General features: G+C 36.7%; 1 protein-coding gene across 3 annotated transcripts in view; it reads left to right on the top strand.

The window, feature by feature from the left end:
- CSMD1 (CUB and Sushi multiple domains 1) overlaps positions 1-19,907 on the top strand; it is a 935,567-nt gene that overhangs the window by 501,516 nt on the left and 414,144 nt on the right. For all 3 annotated transcript variants that reach the window (XM_072330835.1, XM_072330834.1, XM_072330833.1), the window contains one exon: positions 4,890-5,084. In XM_072330835.1, the coding sequence (XP_072186936.1) occupies positions 4,890-5,084 (195 nt within the window). The remainder of the gene's footprint in view (positions 1-4,889; positions 5,085-19,907) is intronic.

Below are 19,907 nucleotides of genomic sequence, written 5' to 3'. Positions count from 1 at the left end.
AAAAAGCCAGTGGAGCGTGAAATGGATAAATGAATTCTGAGGCAGAGAGAAAATTGACTGGACTGCAAGGTTTAGAGTGTTGTGGCCACCAATGAAAAGCTCAACTGGAAACCAGTTACCTGTTGATTCCTTGATGATACAACCCACCTGATGAGATTGGTCAGGCAGGACCTACCTTTCATGGAGCCATGCTAGCTGGGTCTGATCCCCTGCTTGTCCCGCACATGCCTTGTGTTCTTGTTCAAGATGGTCTGTTCTGTAACTTTCCCTCGTATGGCTTAGGCAGCACTGAACTCTTCTCTTTGGTGACGTGAACAGGGTCTGAGGCTGACATGGAGATGCATCAGGGGAAGGTGAAGTTTTGTGTTTGGAAAAGGCTCTTCACCAAAGAGTTGGTCCATGAGAATTTTGAAATGGATAGGACTGTGCTATTTCTGTTACTGGATAATTCTGTAACAAATGACCGGCATCCATTTGCTGTATTCTGTACCAATGCAGAAGTCAGAACTGATGGATCAATTACCTATTAATTGTACAATGCTTCTGGGGGAAGAAAAAGATTTAATAAATGGACAGTGAAATATTACATGCTTTTCATTTGATTCAACGTTTATAATTATTTAAAAAAAGAATGGTCAAAATGTACTGTAATGGAGTTTAATATAAGGTGGTAGAATTTAAAAGAATATATATATATATATATATATATATATATATATATTGTCTTCGTAGTCTTTTCCTAGGTAGAAATGGCAAGCACAGATTTCTAGTATTCTTCAGAATTAATGTTTCAAAGTAAATTTCACTACCTATACTTTGGAAAAGTTATTTATGTTACTTTCAGAACAGATTGTTTAAAGGGAATGCATACATTTATGGTTGCATATATATATATATATATGTATGTATACATAGAATCATAGAACATATTTAAATCCATCTTTCTTCAGTACAGCACTTGTAGTTTTGTAGATTGAAACACTATTATTTCTTTTCTGTATATTACATTTGAAATTAGGCTGCTTTTCTGAGTTGAAATATAGATTTTTGTTTCAAATCCATTCATGTAAGAAAATCTAGCATTATTTTCCTCTCCTCTTTGCTAGCATCTTTTCTTTGCATAATGAGTACAGTTATTGCTTTCCTTACAAAGTGTTTTCTTTGTCTATGACTTTGGAAGAATAGTTCTACATTCAAGTTAAATTTATGCACAAAACCAAAGTCCAATATGTAAGCTAGTTGCATGGACAGGAAATCATGTGTTCTTCATCACACCAGAGAAACAACTTGACATCAGTCCTGAATTTTTCTATGTGTCTGATTTTTCTCTTTATTTCTGAAATTCCTACCAGCTTTGCAATTCCAAAGCTGCTGTCAAGAGACTCTGGCTTCTCCCTTAGGCTTTTTTTCTTTTTCTTTCCCCTTCTTAAGTTTTGTTTTCTTTTTTTTTTTCTTTTTTTTTTTTTTTTTTTCCTTTGTGTGTGTGTTTTTTTCCTTTGAATCCCCAATATAAGATTGTAATAGGTATAGAGGAATGTAATAGAGGGGTTATGAAACAACTGAAACTAAACATATAACAATTTATGTCTAATAAAGCTATAGAAATAAGGAAGAAACCTTGCTCCTTCCTTTTTCATTTTATTTTATTTCATTTCTAATTTGAATTAAAAACTTTCATAGTTGTTTTCAAGTCCTGACTACCATTTGTATTATTGGCTTGTAAAAGCTTACCAACTGGCTCGCAAAAGGATAAAGCCAATATTGTATAAGTGAGAATGGCAGTTGAAGCTTTTTGATATTAAGGCCTCTGGGCAGTTTTTGCAATATAGCTGTTGATTGTGATATCTGTAAAAGCAACAACAACAAAACAACAACAACAAAAAACCCAATTATTGCTCTCCTGAAGTCATTGCCAGATTGAGCTTCCAATCAGTATTTTCAGCAACAATTAGGAAATTAATTTTAATAGTTTTATAACTGATTTCAAATCTAGATGCCTAATTATAGAAGTTGGGATGCCAGAGACCTCAAAATCTTCAAAATATATTAAATATATATAAATATATATATTTAATTTGACCTTTTAATCCAAAATACACCCTGCCAAAACAGGACATTTTGTTGGCAGTAATTCTCATGACAGATTTGAAGTAAACACGGCAAAAATATATAGGCACTGCTTATGTTTAAGACTCTTTCACTTGAGTTTAATAAGCATAGTAAGACCATAAGGATGACATTAAGAAAACTTAGATGGAATAAAATAATAATTCAAAATTTTATTCAGTTCCATATATATGTATATGTATGTATTCTTTATCAATCAGTGCTGTCTAATTTTTGTCCTTCTTTTTCTGTTACAATAAGGATGTGATTGGAAAGGAATGGATAATGAAATGTAGTGTATCCAATAAAGAAAACACCACCAGTGAAAGAAAAGTATAACTTCAATTAAGACACTGTGAATGTGCTTTCAAAGGGCATTGTAAAGACCATGTGAATAAATAGTCTGATAGATGCCATCTGAGAATGAGTACTTGTATTCAATAAGGTTTATTTAACAATTTTTATTTGATTTTTTGTATATTGCTGAAAATGGTGCAATTTCTCTGCCATGTTTCACAGTTCTGCTGTGGTATAGCCTTTTGCAACTATCTGATAATGATTATTAATGTTATACTTATTATACATTAAAAAAGTTTTGACCACTTTTCTAAAAAAAGTGAATATAACATGCAGTTATTTTAATAGGATATGTTAGCAAATTAGTAGATTACATTACATTTTGATCATATGCCACTGTTAAATGGTTCTATTTTAAGCTCTTTCTTCACATAGATACAGGCAGTGGCCACAGTAAAAGGTGTGTACAGTCTAGAAAGAGAGAATCCTTCCTTATACATTACCTGTGTTTTAGAATTACTTTCATGAATGATTCTTACTGCATGGGGCTCCAGGTTCATGTATATTGGAAAATGAAGTCAACACAGTTTCTTACACCTGCCTTACTGGTCAATGCAGAGTCATGAGGAAGAAATCTTAAGAGGTGGATCTGCTTAGCTATTCTGCCATTAGTTTCAGTGTATTTTAATGCAGTATAATCTGAAATTGTTCTCAGTGTGCAGTAAATATCAAATGATTTCATAGTTGAAACATCTTAATAACCAAAAACACGGTGAAATTAGCGATTCACCTGACTTCCTTCAAGAAGAGACTGCAAATTCTGAATCTTGTTGAAAGTAAAATCCAGTAAACTCCAGTAACTTTTAGAAAAATAGGAGTATTTTGCTGAAAACGTGGCAATAATGAATTTATGTAACCTTTGCATATGATAACTTGGCTCAGCTAGTATTGTCATAATCTAAAGATAAAATTACTTTTGTTAATTACAAATCTGCAAAAGTCAATTCATTTTAGGCTCAGACTAGAAGCAGTTAAATGTATGCAGAGGGAATAGTGCAGCTACCTCAGTATACTTCAATGAAAATTTTAGAAAAGCACATAAATAATGTAGTTAAATGCTTGATCTTGACAAGTGGTGAAATCCTGTGAACTATTACATGTATTATTGAACATGGCTGTCATTCTCAGATCACTCATCTTCTACTGTTTCTTCAGACGTTATGGTAAAATGCATGCTAGTTTCAGGATGCCCAATTCTAATTTTTTTTTTTTTTTCTCTGGGTGTACTCGACAGATGTAGTGGTAAGAAAAGGAAGAAAAAAAACCTTACCTGTACAGAGACAGAAGCCTAACTTGTTGCAGTACAGTTTCAACAGTTAGCCACTGTCAGTTGTCATGTGAAAGAATGATGCAGGTTTGTCTTGATAGTCCATCACTAGGAATGCAATTTATTAGATATCATTATTTTTTACTAAAGTGGTGTTTTTTGATAGCACACTCACCCATAATAATAAAAACTGCTGAGCTCTATGTTGTGTAATTTTTGCTGTGTAAGGACTAAACTACCTTATTTTGTAGTGTTTTTAAAAAGTGTTTTGACATGAATATAAAGGCAAAAGAGACTCTTGTTTCAAATGTAGGTATTCTCCTGTGCTCAAACCATGCAAAAAAAAATTTGACTTGTTTTGCAAAATTGCTTCTATTAACCTACCATGACTAGAAGAGCATAAAGGGGGAAAATTGCAAAGATAGAGTAGTATATAGGGTTATAAAACATAGCTGTAGAATATAATGGATCATTGGTGCCAACTTTTTAGAAGGCAAGTTACTCTCTGTGTTCTTCCAATTATTTCTGTGCCTTAAAATCACTTCCTTTAGTGTAAAGAATTATATATGTATTCATTCTCATATATGTGAATTGAACTTCAGCTTTCTCTTCAGTGTGGTTGAACATAATCCAAATAAATATCCTATTCTCTAAAGGCTGCTGAAACAGCAGAAAAGAAGTTGAGTATAATATTGTTTATATTTCTAGCTTTGGTAGGTATTCACTCAGCCCTAAGTAGTTCCCATAACACACTGAAATATTACTTTTTCAAGCTGCTGCATTGTTAGAACATTCATCTATCTCATCTTTCATTAGTGTGTTATATAGCTTTTGTTATGAGGTTAAGATTCATTCAGGATTTTGAGATTTATCTCATAAAAGAATGATGTAAATGAAACTGTCCCCCCCCCCCCCCCCCCCTTTTTTTTTTCTAAAAAAAAAAAAACAAACAAAAACAAAACAAAACAAAACAAAAACCCTTTTAGGAGAGTTTACTCTTTGTTCAAAAGCAGAATACATTTCACTTTATTTGTGTAAAGAATACTGTTTAAAACAATAAAAAAAATAAAGCAATTATTTAGTGACAGTTGTTTGACTAGTATTTATTTCTTCTTTCTGCAAATTTTATCAATAACTATTTTCCTTTTTTCTTTAACAGTATTACCGAGTCATACGTGTGGCAACCCAGGAGAAATACCTAAAGGAATACTTCATGGAACAAGATTCAACATTGGAGATAAAATCCGATATAGCTGTATCTCTGGTTACATCTTAGAAGGCCATGCCATGCTGACATGTATTGTGAGTCCTGGAAATGGTGCATCGTGGGATTTTCCAGTTCCTTTCTGCAGAGGTAAATTATAAGTCATGAGACATCTTTAAAATATCAATAATCTATTAAACAAAAAAAAAAGTAAATTTATTTTTAGATAGGTTGTTAGTTTGTTTAACTCTCCTGATTTTTCATGAACTAATTTTCTTCCTACTAGCTGATTTGGTGCTGTGTTTTAGATTTAGGATGAGGACAACATTTATAGCACAGTGATGTTTTAGTTGTTGCAGATCAGTCTTACACTAAAGTCAAGGATGTTTCAGCTTCTCATATTGACTTTCCAGTGAGGAGCTGGGGAATCACCAAGAGCTGGGAGGGGACAGAATGAGAACAAATGTCATAAACTGACCACAGGGTTGTCTCATAGCATATGCCATCATGCTGAACAGTTTAACTGAGGAAGTTGACTAGAGGGGGGGTGGGAGTGTCTCTACTCAGGGTGTGACTTGCATCATTCAGCAGTTGTTGAATGGTTTCATTGTGTATCACTTGTTTTGTATATTAATTTATTTTTATTATTTTCCCTTCTTTTTCTTCCCTATTAAACCATTTTTATCTCAACCCCTGAATTTAACTTTTTTCTCTGATTCTACCCCATAATACTACTGGGGGATTGTGTGTGAATGGCTTTATGATGCTTAGGTCTTTTCCTAGTAGAGATTTCAGTTTCTCCAAGCACAGAGATTTTAACATCTCTCTGGAAATCTGTTTCCACTGGCTGGCTGTCCTTCTTGTGCAAATATAAGTGGAACTAACTTTTTACAGATTATGTCCACTTCTTCTTTCCCTGCTGCAGACCTTTAAGAAGATTCTAGCTTCATCTTTCCTATACTAAAAGTTGCAATTAGATCTTTTCAGAGTCTCTTTTTGTCCGGGCTGGATAAGTCTGTTTCCCTAATTCTTCAACATCTCAACCATTTTAGTGTCTTTCTATAGATTTTTCTAGTCTGTTAATACATTTTTGGACTGTAGGATATTGGACGCAGTATTCCAGACAGGGCCTCACTAGTGTCTAAAAGATTAGCTAATAATTTCAGATGCTGGCTGTGTTCTTGCTCATGCAACCCAAAATTTTCCTTGCTGCAGAAGTGTATTACTGACTCAGTCAGTGCTTCTCTGAATGATTTTGTCAGAGCTGCAACATAGCAAGTATTTTTGAATGGCATGATCCTGTTGAAGCTGCAGAACTTAGTGTTTTGACTTTAATGAAGTTCCTCTCTGCTCCTTCTTCTACCTTGTTTAAATTTGTCTAAGTATCAGTCATGCCCTACAGGGTGCCATCTGCAAACCTCTTCAGGATTCATTCAATCCTGTACTCCAGATCCATATTGAAAATACTGTATAGATCCATCCTCAATTGGAATACCTGGGGAATGCTGCGATAAACTGACCATCAGCTTGAGTTTGAACAGTTGGTCTCTGACATCTGACTTGATGGTCTAGTCAGTTTTTCATGCAAATCCAAACCATATGCCCTCAGTTTGACTATGGGGATACATTGGGGAATAGTGTTGTGAAAATCTTTCCTCAATGAAGGTGATCAGGCTTGCCAAGAATTATTTCATAGAATCATAGAACGGCTTGGATTGGAAGGGACCTCAAAGATCATTGAGTTTCCATCCTCCTGCCATAGGCAGGGTTGCCAACTGCTATATGTAGCACTAGATCAGATTGCCCAGGCCACATCCAGCCTGGTCTTAAACAGCTCCAGGGATGGGTCATCCATAGCCTATCTAGGCAACTTGTTCCAGTATCTCACCACTTCCTCAGTTAAAAATAAATAAATAAAGAACTCTCCCCTGACATCTAATGTAAATCTCCTCTCCTTTTGTTTAAAACCATTCCTCCATATTCCATCACTATCTACCTGTGTAAAAAGTCAATTTCACTCATGTTTGTAAACTCGCTATAAGTATTGAAAGGCTGCAGCAAGGTCTCCCCACAGAATTCTCCTTTTCAGACTGAACAAGCCCATTTCCTTCAGCCAGTCTTCATAAGAGAGGTGCTCCATCACTTTGTGGCCCTCCTCCAGACCCTCTCCCAAAGGTCCACATCATTCCTGTGTTGGGAACACAGTACTGCAGATGAGAGTTGCATTCCCTTTGTCTGCCAATGCTGTTATTCCATCACAGAAAGCCAACAGATTGATCAGGGATGACCTTTGCTTGGTGAAGCTGCGCTATCTGTCTTGGATCACATGTTCATCCCTCATGTGCCTTAACATGTCTTCCAGGAGGATCTGTTCCATGATCTTCCCAGGCACAGAGGTGAGGTTCACCAGCCTTTTCAGATATGATGGAGGCTGGCTTAGCAACCACATCAGCCAGCTCCTTTAGGACCTGTATGTGCTTGTAGTCTGAACCCATGGGCTTGTACACATTCAGTCTTATGAGGCAGTCTCAGACTTGCTCTACCCTTATACTATGGGAGAGTTTGCTTCCCCAGTTCCCTCCTACAGGTTCAAGATCAGATCCTGGCTGCCAGTGAAGACTGAGGCAAATAAGTCATTTAGTACCTCAGCCTTCTCTGTATAAGTTGTAGCTAGTTCTCCTTTCTCATTTATCAGAGGAGGCGTGCTCTCTTTGGCCTGTCTCTTCTGATCAATGCACCTATAGAATCCCTCTTGTTGTTTTTAACATCCCTCGCCAAGCTTAGTTCCATCTGTGCCTTGGCTGTCCTAATTCCGTCTCTATATGTTCAGACAGCATTCCTGTATTCTTCCCTGGTGACATGTCCTTACTTCCACTGTGTGTACTCTCCCTCCTTTTCCCTCAGTTTGACAAGCAGGTCCTTGCCAAGGCATGCTGATTTCCTGCTTTCCCTGCCTGCTTTCTTGTTCTGAGAGATTGAGAGTTTGTGTTCTCAGAAAGGCATCTTTATTACACTCCTTTCTCTCTAAGAACTTCTTCCAATGAGATCTCGCCCAACAGTTCCTTAACCTGAAGTTTGTTCTCCTGAAGTTTTGCACTGACAAAAGCTGTCTTTTCCCAGTCACCTGCTTTCTCCTTTGGGAAGAATTTTCATAAAGTCATTCTTCATAATCTTCTGGCAATCTGATGTAAGCTTGAGAGATCTGCAGTTGCTAGAGACGTTATTGCCTTTTTTGAAAATGAGAAATAAAAATGTATCTTTTCTCCAGTCATTGTGAATTACACTTGATCTTCACTGCTTTTGGAAGATGTTAAAGAACAGCTTTATACTGTGGCTGGCCAAGAGCCCCTAGATGCATACTGTTAAATAGCATGAAATTGCACCCATCCAATTTATATGTATAGTCTCTAAATCGTTCTTGCTGTTTTGGTTGCTAGGTTTCTCCCCAAAGCTTCTTGGTTTTCTTGTGAATTTGGAAGCCTGAGTGCAGCCTTTGCCATGTCCTTCAGTTTCTTTTTGAAGTAGAAATACATGTAGAATGATTTCTAGAATGCCTACTCTTTCACGTTCCTCACTGGTTTCGTTTCTTCTAAGTTTTGACCTTTCTCCTTTTATCTCCATATTTCTGAGCAGTACTTCTATGTTCCTGTTGAGTAGCTTGTCCCTTCTTTCACCTTTTGTATGCTACTGTTTTGCATTTGAGATAAAGTACCTCAGTCAGGAATTCCCTATTCAGCTCTAAGCAGCTTCCTTGTATGACTACTCATTTATGTACAGAAGGAGATGGATCACTCTTGAGCTTTGAGGAAGCTGCCCTTGAAGTCAAACAAGCTCCCATGGGCCCTCTAGCTCTTCGAGGCGTTATCCCATGAGAGCCTGTCTACACTTCACAAGCAAGTTAAAATCTGTTCTGCTGAACTCCAAGGAGTTTATAATATTACTAGCTGGCCTCACACCTCTCAGGATTTTCAACTTGTAGTTATTAGAACTGCAGCTGGCAATGAGTATCACTTTGTTTCTACACTTAATTGCTTTGTCTAGTGCCTGCATTACAAAGAAAATTCATTCCAGTGAACTCAGGAATCTAGTGGAGTGCTGGCCCTTTGCTGTGCTGCCATCCATAGTGAAGTTGAGGTGATTAAAGTTGCCAGTAAGAAATTGAATATATGATTGAAAAGCTTTGTAATTTAAAGTTTTTAATCATTTCTTCTTGATCTTTTTAACATTCAATGTCTGTAGTAGAGACATTCAACATTACTTCCCTTTGGCTTTTCCCTCTCTGTGCAGCAAACCTTTGTTCATTCAAGATCCTACTTTGCATGGGGTACAGCTTCTCCTTTTCTTTCTGCTTTTCCTAAAAGCCTGTATCCATCTATCACAGCACTCCAGGCAGGTGAGCTTTCCTGCTAATTCTCTGTAGTATCAGTGACACTACCATTTTGTGTGTACTTACAGTTTGTCCAGTGTGATTCCTTCCCTTGTAACAAATTTCTGTGCACAGTCACATGAACTTCCAGTCATATTGCTGTCCAAGGAGAAAACAAATAGACTAACCTTGCCCTTCCCCATGTGGTATTCTCTGGACCTGTTCTCCTATTCACCTTTAGGTTTTGACCTGTATCCGTGATGAACTTAGTTCGGAGCTCTCCCTATTTTGCCAGGCAGAGCTTACATCTCTCCTGCAGACCCCATTTTTTGAAGAAGATCCTGTGATCAAATAGCTCAAAGCCCTGTTGCTGAGCAATTTGCTTGGTCAAGTGTTCTGCAGGAATATGACACTCTTGCCTGAGCTTTTCTTCTTGCATCAAGAACCCCTGTGGGTTTCTGCACCTGTCAGCCTTATCCCAGAGCCATGTCAACCTTTACTGCTCATATTCTCCTTTGGCAGTATTACTGTAGGTATGTGGGTGAGCAACAAAGGATAGCAGTTGTCTTCTGTAATAATTTGTGAAGGTTTATTGCAACTGAATTGGCTAATAATACAGTTCCTCACAGCAAATAACTATTTTATAAACATTTGTGCTAAAAAGAAAATAGAAGAGTTAATAACCGTGAAAGAAACAGAGATTGGGGCCATGTCTGCTGCTTGTATTCAATTTCAGTCAGATTACAACAAAGACTGTTTTTAATCAATGCTTTGGATGCTATAAGAAAGCATTTTTTTCCAACCTTTTGGTTGTCTGATCCTAAATGTGTCTTTATCCTTATAGTAAGATGCAGTGAGCAGGTTTCAGGAAAGAAAAAAAAAGATTGAAAGGTCATAGTATCATCACTGTCTACCAAACATCTGTTCTTTTTATGAAGATGATGCCCTATTTGGTAGTATTTGCTGCTGTAAGTACAGGAAATCTGAACCTGTACATACAAATGTCTCTAGTAGGAATGAAATTTTGCCCGCAATTTGTAATTTTATGAATGTAACCTGTTAATAAAAACTCAAATGGGGTTCTCCATCTGATATAGGACTTCTGTGAAAGCAAAGACTTTTGTGTAACTTCTGCAGAGAAATGCAAATTGTAGCACAATAGTTAGTTAACTGTTCCTTAATAGAGTTGTTAATTCCTTACCAATTGAGTTCTGTACATTGAAACATTGCCTTAGTGGATTCTTTTTCCAGTTCATGTGGGGTGTGAAATTTATGATGGATTTCTGGCATTCCTTATTTAATTTTATCACTTTGGAACACACAGACATAGAAGGGGCCAGTCCTTTCTATTCTCTCTGGCTTCAGGAAAAGAATGCTGCCATTTTCTTCAAGCAATTTTTGTGATTAATTTTACATCCATGCAAGATAATATAGTAGATTAAAAATAAAGCTACATTATTTATATATATACACACATAAATAATATATATTTATAATTATACATAGTTATAACTGTTTATATATGTATTTATATAATTTTAATTATATAAAATATATAGTCTATAATATGCATATATATATATACACACACACACACACATATATATATATGATTTTTGTGTCTAAAAATCAATTTCATTCTTGGCAGTAACTTCACTAATAGCCGCTTTATGTTATGTGGCTATTTCTGAGAAGAACTTGTATTAGGTTCTCAGTTCTCAGTAATTCTGAGAATCTCTAGTTGATTATTGTTATGAGACTTCATTTTTTAATGAGGCTAACAGGAATACAAATTGGATTAGTGACATTATAAGTTTTTTCACATAATGAAAATAGCTATGAGTATGTAATACATTATATTCCACATTTTATAAGAATATAATGAACAAGTCATGTAAACTACCTGTCAGAAATGTATGCAAGGATCACGTAATAGGTTTCATATTTAAGTCAATTATTGGAGAAATGTTTTGTGAATAATATACAATTAAGATAAAGGAAAAGATAAAGGAAGAGAAGAAGAAGATTTTATGATTAACTATGGAGTTAGAAAATTGAATACAGAGTTTCAGAAAAGATTTTTAAACACCTACCAAGTTGAAATTGAAGTTTATTGCACTGTTAAAACTTACAGAGTATCAAGTAATTCCCCCATGTCCTTGAAATCTCTATTCAGATTCTGAGGATCAAGCCAGCATGATTTTATAAGTGTAAGGAGGAGAGGAAAAGAATAAATCAGGATCCAATCAATTATCTGTTTCCAAACATATAAAATATATTGGTGGTATGGTTCTCACTGTCAGGATTGCTCTATAGGTCAGATTCTAGAGAATCTAACTTATGATTCCAGTTTCCTACTTCTACAACTATGTATTTTTTTCATTAATTTCATAAGCTATCTTCAGAGTCTGATAGAACAAGGAGAAAACAAAACAAGAGAAAACACACAAACATCCCTAGAAAAGGGTTAGTCTTGAGTTATTAGCTTAATAATCTGTGTCCTACTCTCGGAACAGAATACAAGTCAGAAAATATTAATTGTAGGTGTTATATGAGTTGAAGACCCACCTGAACCTGCATTATAAGATCAGATATACACCACTATGTCCAGTAAGGCTATTGGATACATTTTGTCTACTGTTTTTGGCCTGTACATTTTATTATTGAATTAGGAAACAGCCTGCATTTACAACCTCAACAATCATTAACCGCAGAAGGTTTCATTTCTCTCATTTCTCTCTCCTAAACTGTTTTCTGAAAGTTTTTTGAAATGCATAGCAGGGAAAAAAAGAAGAAAAAGAAGGAAATTTAAAAGGAAAAAAAAAAAAAAAAAAGAGGGAGAGAGAGAGAAAAAATCCTCTAAAAAAATCTGTGTTGATTTTGCACTACAGGACATATTTTTAGAGTAAAATACCAGATTCCTGCCTGAGCAATTTTGTTTATTTATTTATTTATTTTTTCCCCAAGATACTCTGAAATAGTGCAGTGTTTAATATGCCATCAAAGATGAATTACAGCAGTTGGGATTAGTCCAATAGGAAGTCAGAAAAGTATTTAGTGGAATGCAGATAGGGTAATACTGTTTAATTTCTTACAGAATAATGCACACCCATCAGAGAGATGGACACAGCAGCAAGTATATTTTCATATGTGTGTGCATGTGTAAGTGCGTGTATATACACAGATACATTTATATTTGTATTTTTGTTAAGACTTCTGTCAGTAGGTATGGAGGGACCCAATAACAGGATTTGTACAGGTGTCTGAGAAACTGAGACAGGAAGTGAGAAGTGAGATGAACAGTACAATGAAAACATAGTGAAGCTACCCAGACCAACATAGCAAAGTCAAAGATTTCATTCTGACCCTTATGAATATGAGCTAGAATAAACAACAGAGAAAGAGGTGCAAGTTACTAAAAGTGAAACAAAAATCTCCGAGACAGTCATAGTGATGGATTGCATAACTACGTGTGAACTTTTTGAAATAACTTGATTAAAGTTCACAGTTAATAAAAATGTAAGTGAAAGATGCAATAATCATTAATTAGTCCTTTACAAGTTCAACAAGCACGTATTATCATTTAGTAACTGGACTTTTCTGCCTGGTTTTTAGGTACCTAACCATGATAATTTCTGCAATTTTAACAAAATCCCATTATACTTGAAAAGAAATCTGAATTGTTCTGAAGCTTCCTCTCTCCTCTCCTCTCCTCTCCTCTCCTCTCCTCTCCTCTCCTCTCCTCTCCTCTCCTCTCCTCTCCTCTCCTCTCCTCTCCTCTCCTCTCCTCTCCTCTCCTCTCCTCTCCTCTCCTCTCCTCTCCTCTCCTCTCCTCTCCTCTCCTCTCCTCTCCTCTCCTCTCCTCTCCTCTCCTCTCCTCTCCTCTCCTCTCCTCTCCTCTCCTCTCCTCTTTTCTTTCCCTTTTTTCTTTTTTTCTTTTGAAAACCCCAGGGAGAGAAAGAAAATGTCTGATAAAGACATTATCTATGCTACAGTACATCTAGATTCAAGTAATTATAGGAAAGGAACAATAATGTTTTCACATATTTTCCAGTTCTTAAAACACAGACAGGAAGGAGAGTGTTTGGCTTTTAACTATGCAAAATAAATAATGGAACCATAGAATGTCTTGGGTTGGAAGGGGTCTTTAAGACCTACTTGCAACCCCTCCCCCATGGGCAGGTTGCCATCCACATGACACAGCACAGGGCTTCATCCTACCTGGCCTTGGATGCCTCAAGGGATGAGGCTTCCACAGCTCCTCTGGGCAGTCTTTTCCAGTGCTTCACTATGCTTTGAATAAAGAATTTCTTCCTAACATCTAGCCTTTTTAAGTTTAAAACCATTGCTCATTGTCCTATAGTTATCAAATAAAGTCTATGCAAGACTAAAACATGATAGAACGTGAACAAGTGGAGCTGTATCTTTTGATGGTTAAATAGTTGGCTGACCTAGATTAGATTTAGATAAGATCAGTGAGTTGTTTGATGAATGTTTGTTGCAAAGCCATTTTAACACTTACCCATGATTTTAGTCTTTATGAATCTGTCTGCTCAGCAGCTTGACAGTTGGCAGTGACATGCTAATATTTATTTTTAAACTTGGCATCGGTGTAATATTTCTTGTTTTTAGTTTTTTATCAGTAAGACATTTTAAAACAGTAGTTTTAAAGTCTTATTCCAAAATTAATTTTACTAACCCTGTATATTAAGCATATTTCAAATATCCAATCATGTATCTGTGAAAGTAGCTGATTGTGATTATTTCATAGCTGTCTTTTCTATACTAAAGAATTTTACTGAGGCACAATTTTGTACTTTTTCATAGATGAGCTATAGAAAAATGCCGTTAAATAAAGAATGGTATGAAGAACTGCTTCAGTGATGATTTCAGTAAGCCATACTAAATAATTTGTGCCCATGGTTCATTTAGAACTGTCTAAAGCTTCAGTTTTCTTTAATTGATAAGCCTTACAAAATGTGACTTGTGATGACAATATGTCATTGAATGAGAATTTATGAAACGTCACAAGGTTTTAATTGCATCTGTTCTGTTGCATGTGGAAAAGGGGAAGGAAGTGACTACAAGTGACATAACAAGAAAAAAAACCACAAAACTTTATTACTGTGGATTTTGTATTTTAATTCATAATTACTTTTTTATCGGATCTGTTTCAACAGTAATGCATTAAAGCAATCTTTCAAACAAAGATCTCATAGCATAAAGTGAAGTTGAGTAATCAATTCTGATCATTTCAATTCAGATTCCAAATTACTTTTAATAGATTGTGATTAAACAGATTAGCATTTGTCACTTGAATTAGTATTATTATTTTTTGTTAAAAAAGAGCATGTGGAATACAGTTTGCTGCAATCTTGAAGTTGTTTGTGGTGGAACGAAAGGGAAATCTAATAAAAGTGATTAAATGTTTGAAAAAATAGCTTAACAAATTAAATAATGAACTTTGCTAACATAATTTTCTGTTCCTAGCCCATCCTTGGGTATCTGCTTAGCAGTACTTACTTGTAGCAAAATCTAATTTATGTAGAACAGTTTGCCAAAGTTAACAGATTGTCATGTAAATTGCTCCAAAAGTAATGCCTCCTGTTTATTTCCATGAGGACTACAACAGCTACTACAACCATTTGATACCACAAATTCTCAGCTACAAAACACTGTTTTTCAATACAGTCATCACTGTTAGCTTTGCATTTATGCCAGTGATGAATAAGAGCTTGTATGCCATGCTCGTGAAAATGTGCACTGAGAAAATGTTGCCCACGCAGTCTGTCTTTCATTGGCACAAACAAATGCAAGTCGAAAGGTGCGATGTTGGTGAGTGTAGTAGGACAGACCAGTTATCATTGTCAGTATTCTTCAGCATCTTGACATTAGTGTGGGGCTTGGTGTTACCAAGTTGCTGGATCTTCTCTGGCCTGACTCTGGAAGTTCAGTCCTTCAGCTTAGTCAGCATTGCAATGTAGCTGTTAGAGTTGAAGATTTGTCCAGGTTTCAAGGAAATCTAGAAGTATCACCACCTTTCCTACCCCAAAAAACAGTGCACATCACATTACTGAGGCTGCATCATGAACTTTTTATTCAATGAGGCATTCACGTTGCTGCTCCGTAGACTGCTATTTTGACTCCAGCTTGTAGTGGTGATAACATAGCTTGTCACTGCTAATGATATGATCCAGGAAACTGTCACCTTCAGCTTCATATTTGTTTGTTAGCACCCGATAAACTTGCATATGGTGTTCTTCCTGTTCCTGTGTGGGCATTGTCATGATAAGACATGGCTTGTCTTTCATGTTCTTGTTGGGACTGTTGAAACACACTAACCATTACCTCACAGTGCTCACACTGACTGTTTGGACTCCATAAATGTTTACCAGGCATCCATAGATGCCAGTGGGTGCAATTTTTTCCGCATGGAAGAATTCACTTACACACCTTTGCTTCATATGCACTTCCATGCCAGATATGCTCCTTTGCTGTTTATTACATGGCTACAGAAGTAAATAGAGTATCAGTGGGAAGATTCAACATTTACTGCCATATCTGGTACCTCTGCTGTTGTGAGCCAACATAATAAATGATTAAATAAATATAGGATATATGACTATCAGAGCAGTCCATATATTCCTGTTGAAAAGTCCCTTTCTATTTTTTTTTATTTTTTTTTTGTCTGTTTGTTTATCTGTTTGTTTGGGGGAGGGGAAAGTAGTATTTTTCACTATCTGCAATGATTACGTAGAGATTTTTTGCATTTGTATATACATCTTCACAAGCCAACAGTATGCATTTGAAGCCTGGAATGCCAACAGGATATTGGGCACCATCAAAAGAGTTATAGGCAGCAGGTCGAAGGAGGTGATTGTTATTCTCTGAACTGCTGTTGTGAGGTCCCATCTGGAGTAGTGTGTCTCAGCTGGGGGCCCCCAGCACAAAAAGATGTAGAACTGTTGGAGCAGATCCATAGGAGGGCTACAAAGATCATCAGAGGACTGGAGCACCTCTCTTATGAGGGAGGACAGGCTGAGGGAGCTGGGCTTTTCAGCCTGGAGAAGATTCTGAGGAGATCTCATTGTGGCCTTCCAGTACTTAAGGGAACTTATCAACAGGAGGAAGACCACCTTTTTAAACAGTAGGTAGGAGGAATGGTTTTAACTAAATGAAGTTTAAACTAAATTTAACTTAGATGTTAGGAAGAAATTTTTCACTCAGTGGGTAGCGAGGTGCTGGAACAGGTTGCCCAGAGGAGCTGTGGATGCCTCATACCTGGAGGTGTTCAAGGATAGGTTGGATGGGGCCCTGGCACCCTGATCTGGTAGGTGGCAGCCCTGTACATGGCAGAGGAATTGGAACTAGGTGATCTTTAAGATTTCTTCCAACCCAAGCCATTCTATGATTTGATGATTCTGTGGTATATTTGTTACTATTTTATCTAGACTACTTGTATTTATTTATTTATTTATTTATTTATTTTTTCAAGTGGTACAAGCCATATGTGTTTGCATGCATACTTGATCTAATATTCATGTTTTCTTAGTTTTGAGTACTTAAATCTTACTACTGAGAGATCCAAATATTTGTAGTTTTACACTTCAAGCAGTCATTTACACTGATAGAAACAGCAGTTTATACAGTTGCACACAACTTCAAAATAACCGTGAGTGCTTAGAATTAATTACTTGCATGTTTTAACAACCAATTTGTTAATCACTTAAGAGTCTGAATTGTTGAAGCCTGAGGAAATATCTCCTATAAAATTGCTCCAAGCACAGTGATGAATTAAGATTTTCATGCAATGTCCTGGCATCAAATAGAGAAAACTGTGGCCAAGGAGAGTGACCAAGCCAAGAGGGTCGACTAGGCCTGCTGGTGAAACACAACTTAGGCCCACAAGGCAAAATGCTACCCGAAAGTAGTGTGGGCATATCCTGCTTGCCTATGCTAACTCTTACGTGATTTATTGTGTTACGGCATTCAACAGTTTGGTTGCTTTAGAGTGGATGCTGTCTCTGGGTGAGGAAGCCTGCAAACCACAGGCTTTTGGAAAGTAAAACGTATGTCAGAGGCAATACAGATCTATGTGTTCCTACCTGATAAATATCTGCTTTTCAGATATTCCAGCTTTTCTGAGCTAACTTGGTTTTTTTTGCAGATCTCATAGAAATGCTGTTCTTGAATTGATTAGAAAGCTGCACATCACTCCAGGGCTGATAGGTGGAGTAGTAGCGTGAGATCCCCCATTTTTTTGTTGATTGTGTACAGTGTATAAATTTAGACTTCTGTTTGTGATTATCAGAAATAGCTACATAGCCTTCCTTGTCAGCTGTAAAAGTCAAAGCTTTATAGCTCAAAGCTTAGTACAATGCTCTTCAGCATACATATTGGGTAGCACTGAAATTCCCACTGATATGTTACTTAATACCAGTTTAATCACAATGGAAGATGATGTCATTGAGAATGTTGTCATGACAAAACATAATAGCAAGTAGCCAGTATCAAAGCAATCCAGACGACCTAGTAAGTATACGGATCACAGAAGAATCCTTTCTGTCTTTCAGAAGTACGGGTTGAACCTATACACTTTTATTAACTGATACCCCTATGGTACTTATTCTTTTGATTCCTAAAATAACTAGCTAACCAAATACATAAATATACACAGTTATGGCAAAACATGAACAAGTGTAAATCTTGAAAAATAGAGGTGGAAATCAGCAGGGTTTGTTGTTTAGTGGTTCACTCAAACTCTAATACAGATGATGACCAGACTGGAAATCAATAACTAACTGTTACTTTCTATACTGAAATATTGGCAGAAGTTGTATCAAGTTAATTTGTTCTTCTCTGCTCTGTTAGTTGATGATCTTACGTGAAGTGCTTGAAAACTATAGAACTTAAAAAGGGAAGAAAAGATTACATTAGATATTACTGGATAACAAATCATGATTCTTCTTTCTCATATATTATATAATTTTAAAATTCTTATCTTTAATTGTATTGTGCATCAGAAATTTGACTCTTATCCCTGACTTGAGTTCGTTAAATTTCACATTTGCCTTTCCCATCAGAGGCACAATGGCTCTTTCAGTATGCACTGAATTGCAGGCCAGAAACTGAGTGAGAACAAAAATAATAGGGCCCAGACAAGACAACATTACATTTATTGAAAAGAACTGCCCTTCTCTGTTTGTGTTCCAACAAATTATTAAGCTTCTATAAAGTCTGTGGTTGCTAAGGACATATAGACGTACACACCACATTCTCATCTCTAGATCAGAAATACATGTATTTGAAGGCTGGACTATTAGGTAGATAAAGAATTGGCTGGATGTGTGTAGCCAGAGGGTTTTTAGTCAATGGCTCTCTGTCCATGTGGAGGTTGATTACAGACGTTATCACCCAAAGATCAGTCTTGGAATCACTGCTTATTAACAGATATATCAATGACCTAGGATTGAGTGCACCCTCAGCATGTTTGCTGACTATACTAGGCTGAGTCATGCAGTTGATACAACAGAAGGAAGGCATGCCATCTGAAGGGACCTAGACAGGCTTGAAAAATATGCCATTGTGAATCTAATGACATTCAGCAAGGCCAAGTGCAAGGTGGCCACAATCTTAGGTAGGTGTACAGACTGGGAGAAGAAGTCATTGAGAGCAGCTCTTTTGAGAAGGACTTCAGGGTTTGAATAAATGAAAAATGAGTGAAAATTGTGACACAAGCCAACAATCTTGTGTGCTTGCAGCCTAGAAGGCCAACTGTATCCTGAGCAGCATCAAAAGGGGAGTGGTAATCAGGGCAACAGATGATATTTCCCCCCCCACCAGTCTGTCATTGTGAGGACCCATCTGCATGCAAGTCTAGGGCTCCCACCACATAGTGCTTCTGGACCAGGTCCAGAGGAGGGCTACATTGATCATCAGAGGACTGGAGCACCTCTCTTATGAGGGAGGACAGGTGAGGGAGCTGGGCTTGTTCTGCCTGGAGAAGATTCTGAGGAGATCTCATTGTGGCCTTCCAGTACTTAAGGGAACCTATCAACAGGAGGAAGACCACCTTTATAAACAATAGATAGTGATAGGACAAGGAGGAATGGCTTTAAGCTAAACCAAGAGAGATTTAGCTTAGATGTTAGGAAGAGATTTTTCACTTGGCAGGTAGTGAGGCACTTGCCAGGAGCTGTGATTGCCCCATACCTGGAGGTGCTCAAGGATAGGTTGGATGGGGCCCTGGACAGCCTGATCTGGTAGGTGGCAGCCCTGTACATGGAAGGTGTTGGAACTAGATGGTCTTCCAACCCAAGCCACATTATGATATTATGATTCCCTGATTCTCTTGATTTATGCCAAATGAAAGGAAGGGAAAGAAAAAAAAAAAAAAAAAAAAAAAAAAAAAAAAAAAAAAGGTTATTTGAATATTTGAATCTCAGCATCTTTTACTTTTCTTTATAGTCACACCAATGACCTGTAGAGTGTTTTAGCATTAAATGAAATATTCTGTTTCTACTTTGCTTCTTCTTCCCCCTTTAATTTTTCTCCCTTATTATCTATTTATCCTTTTTCAATAGTCTCCTTTTTAAAATGTCCAGCCT

Source organism: Excalfactoria chinensis, chromosome 3, assembly GCF_039878825.1.
Source record: "Excalfactoria chinensis isolate bCotChi1 chromosome 3, bCotChi1.hap2, whole genome shotgun sequence".
In the NCBI taxonomy this organism is placed as follows: domain Eukaryota; kingdom Metazoa; phylum Chordata; class Aves; order Galliformes; family Phasianidae; genus Excalfactoria; species Excalfactoria chinensis.
Note: the sequence above shows the minus strand (reverse complement) of the source record. Positions and strands in the feature narration are given on the sequence as shown.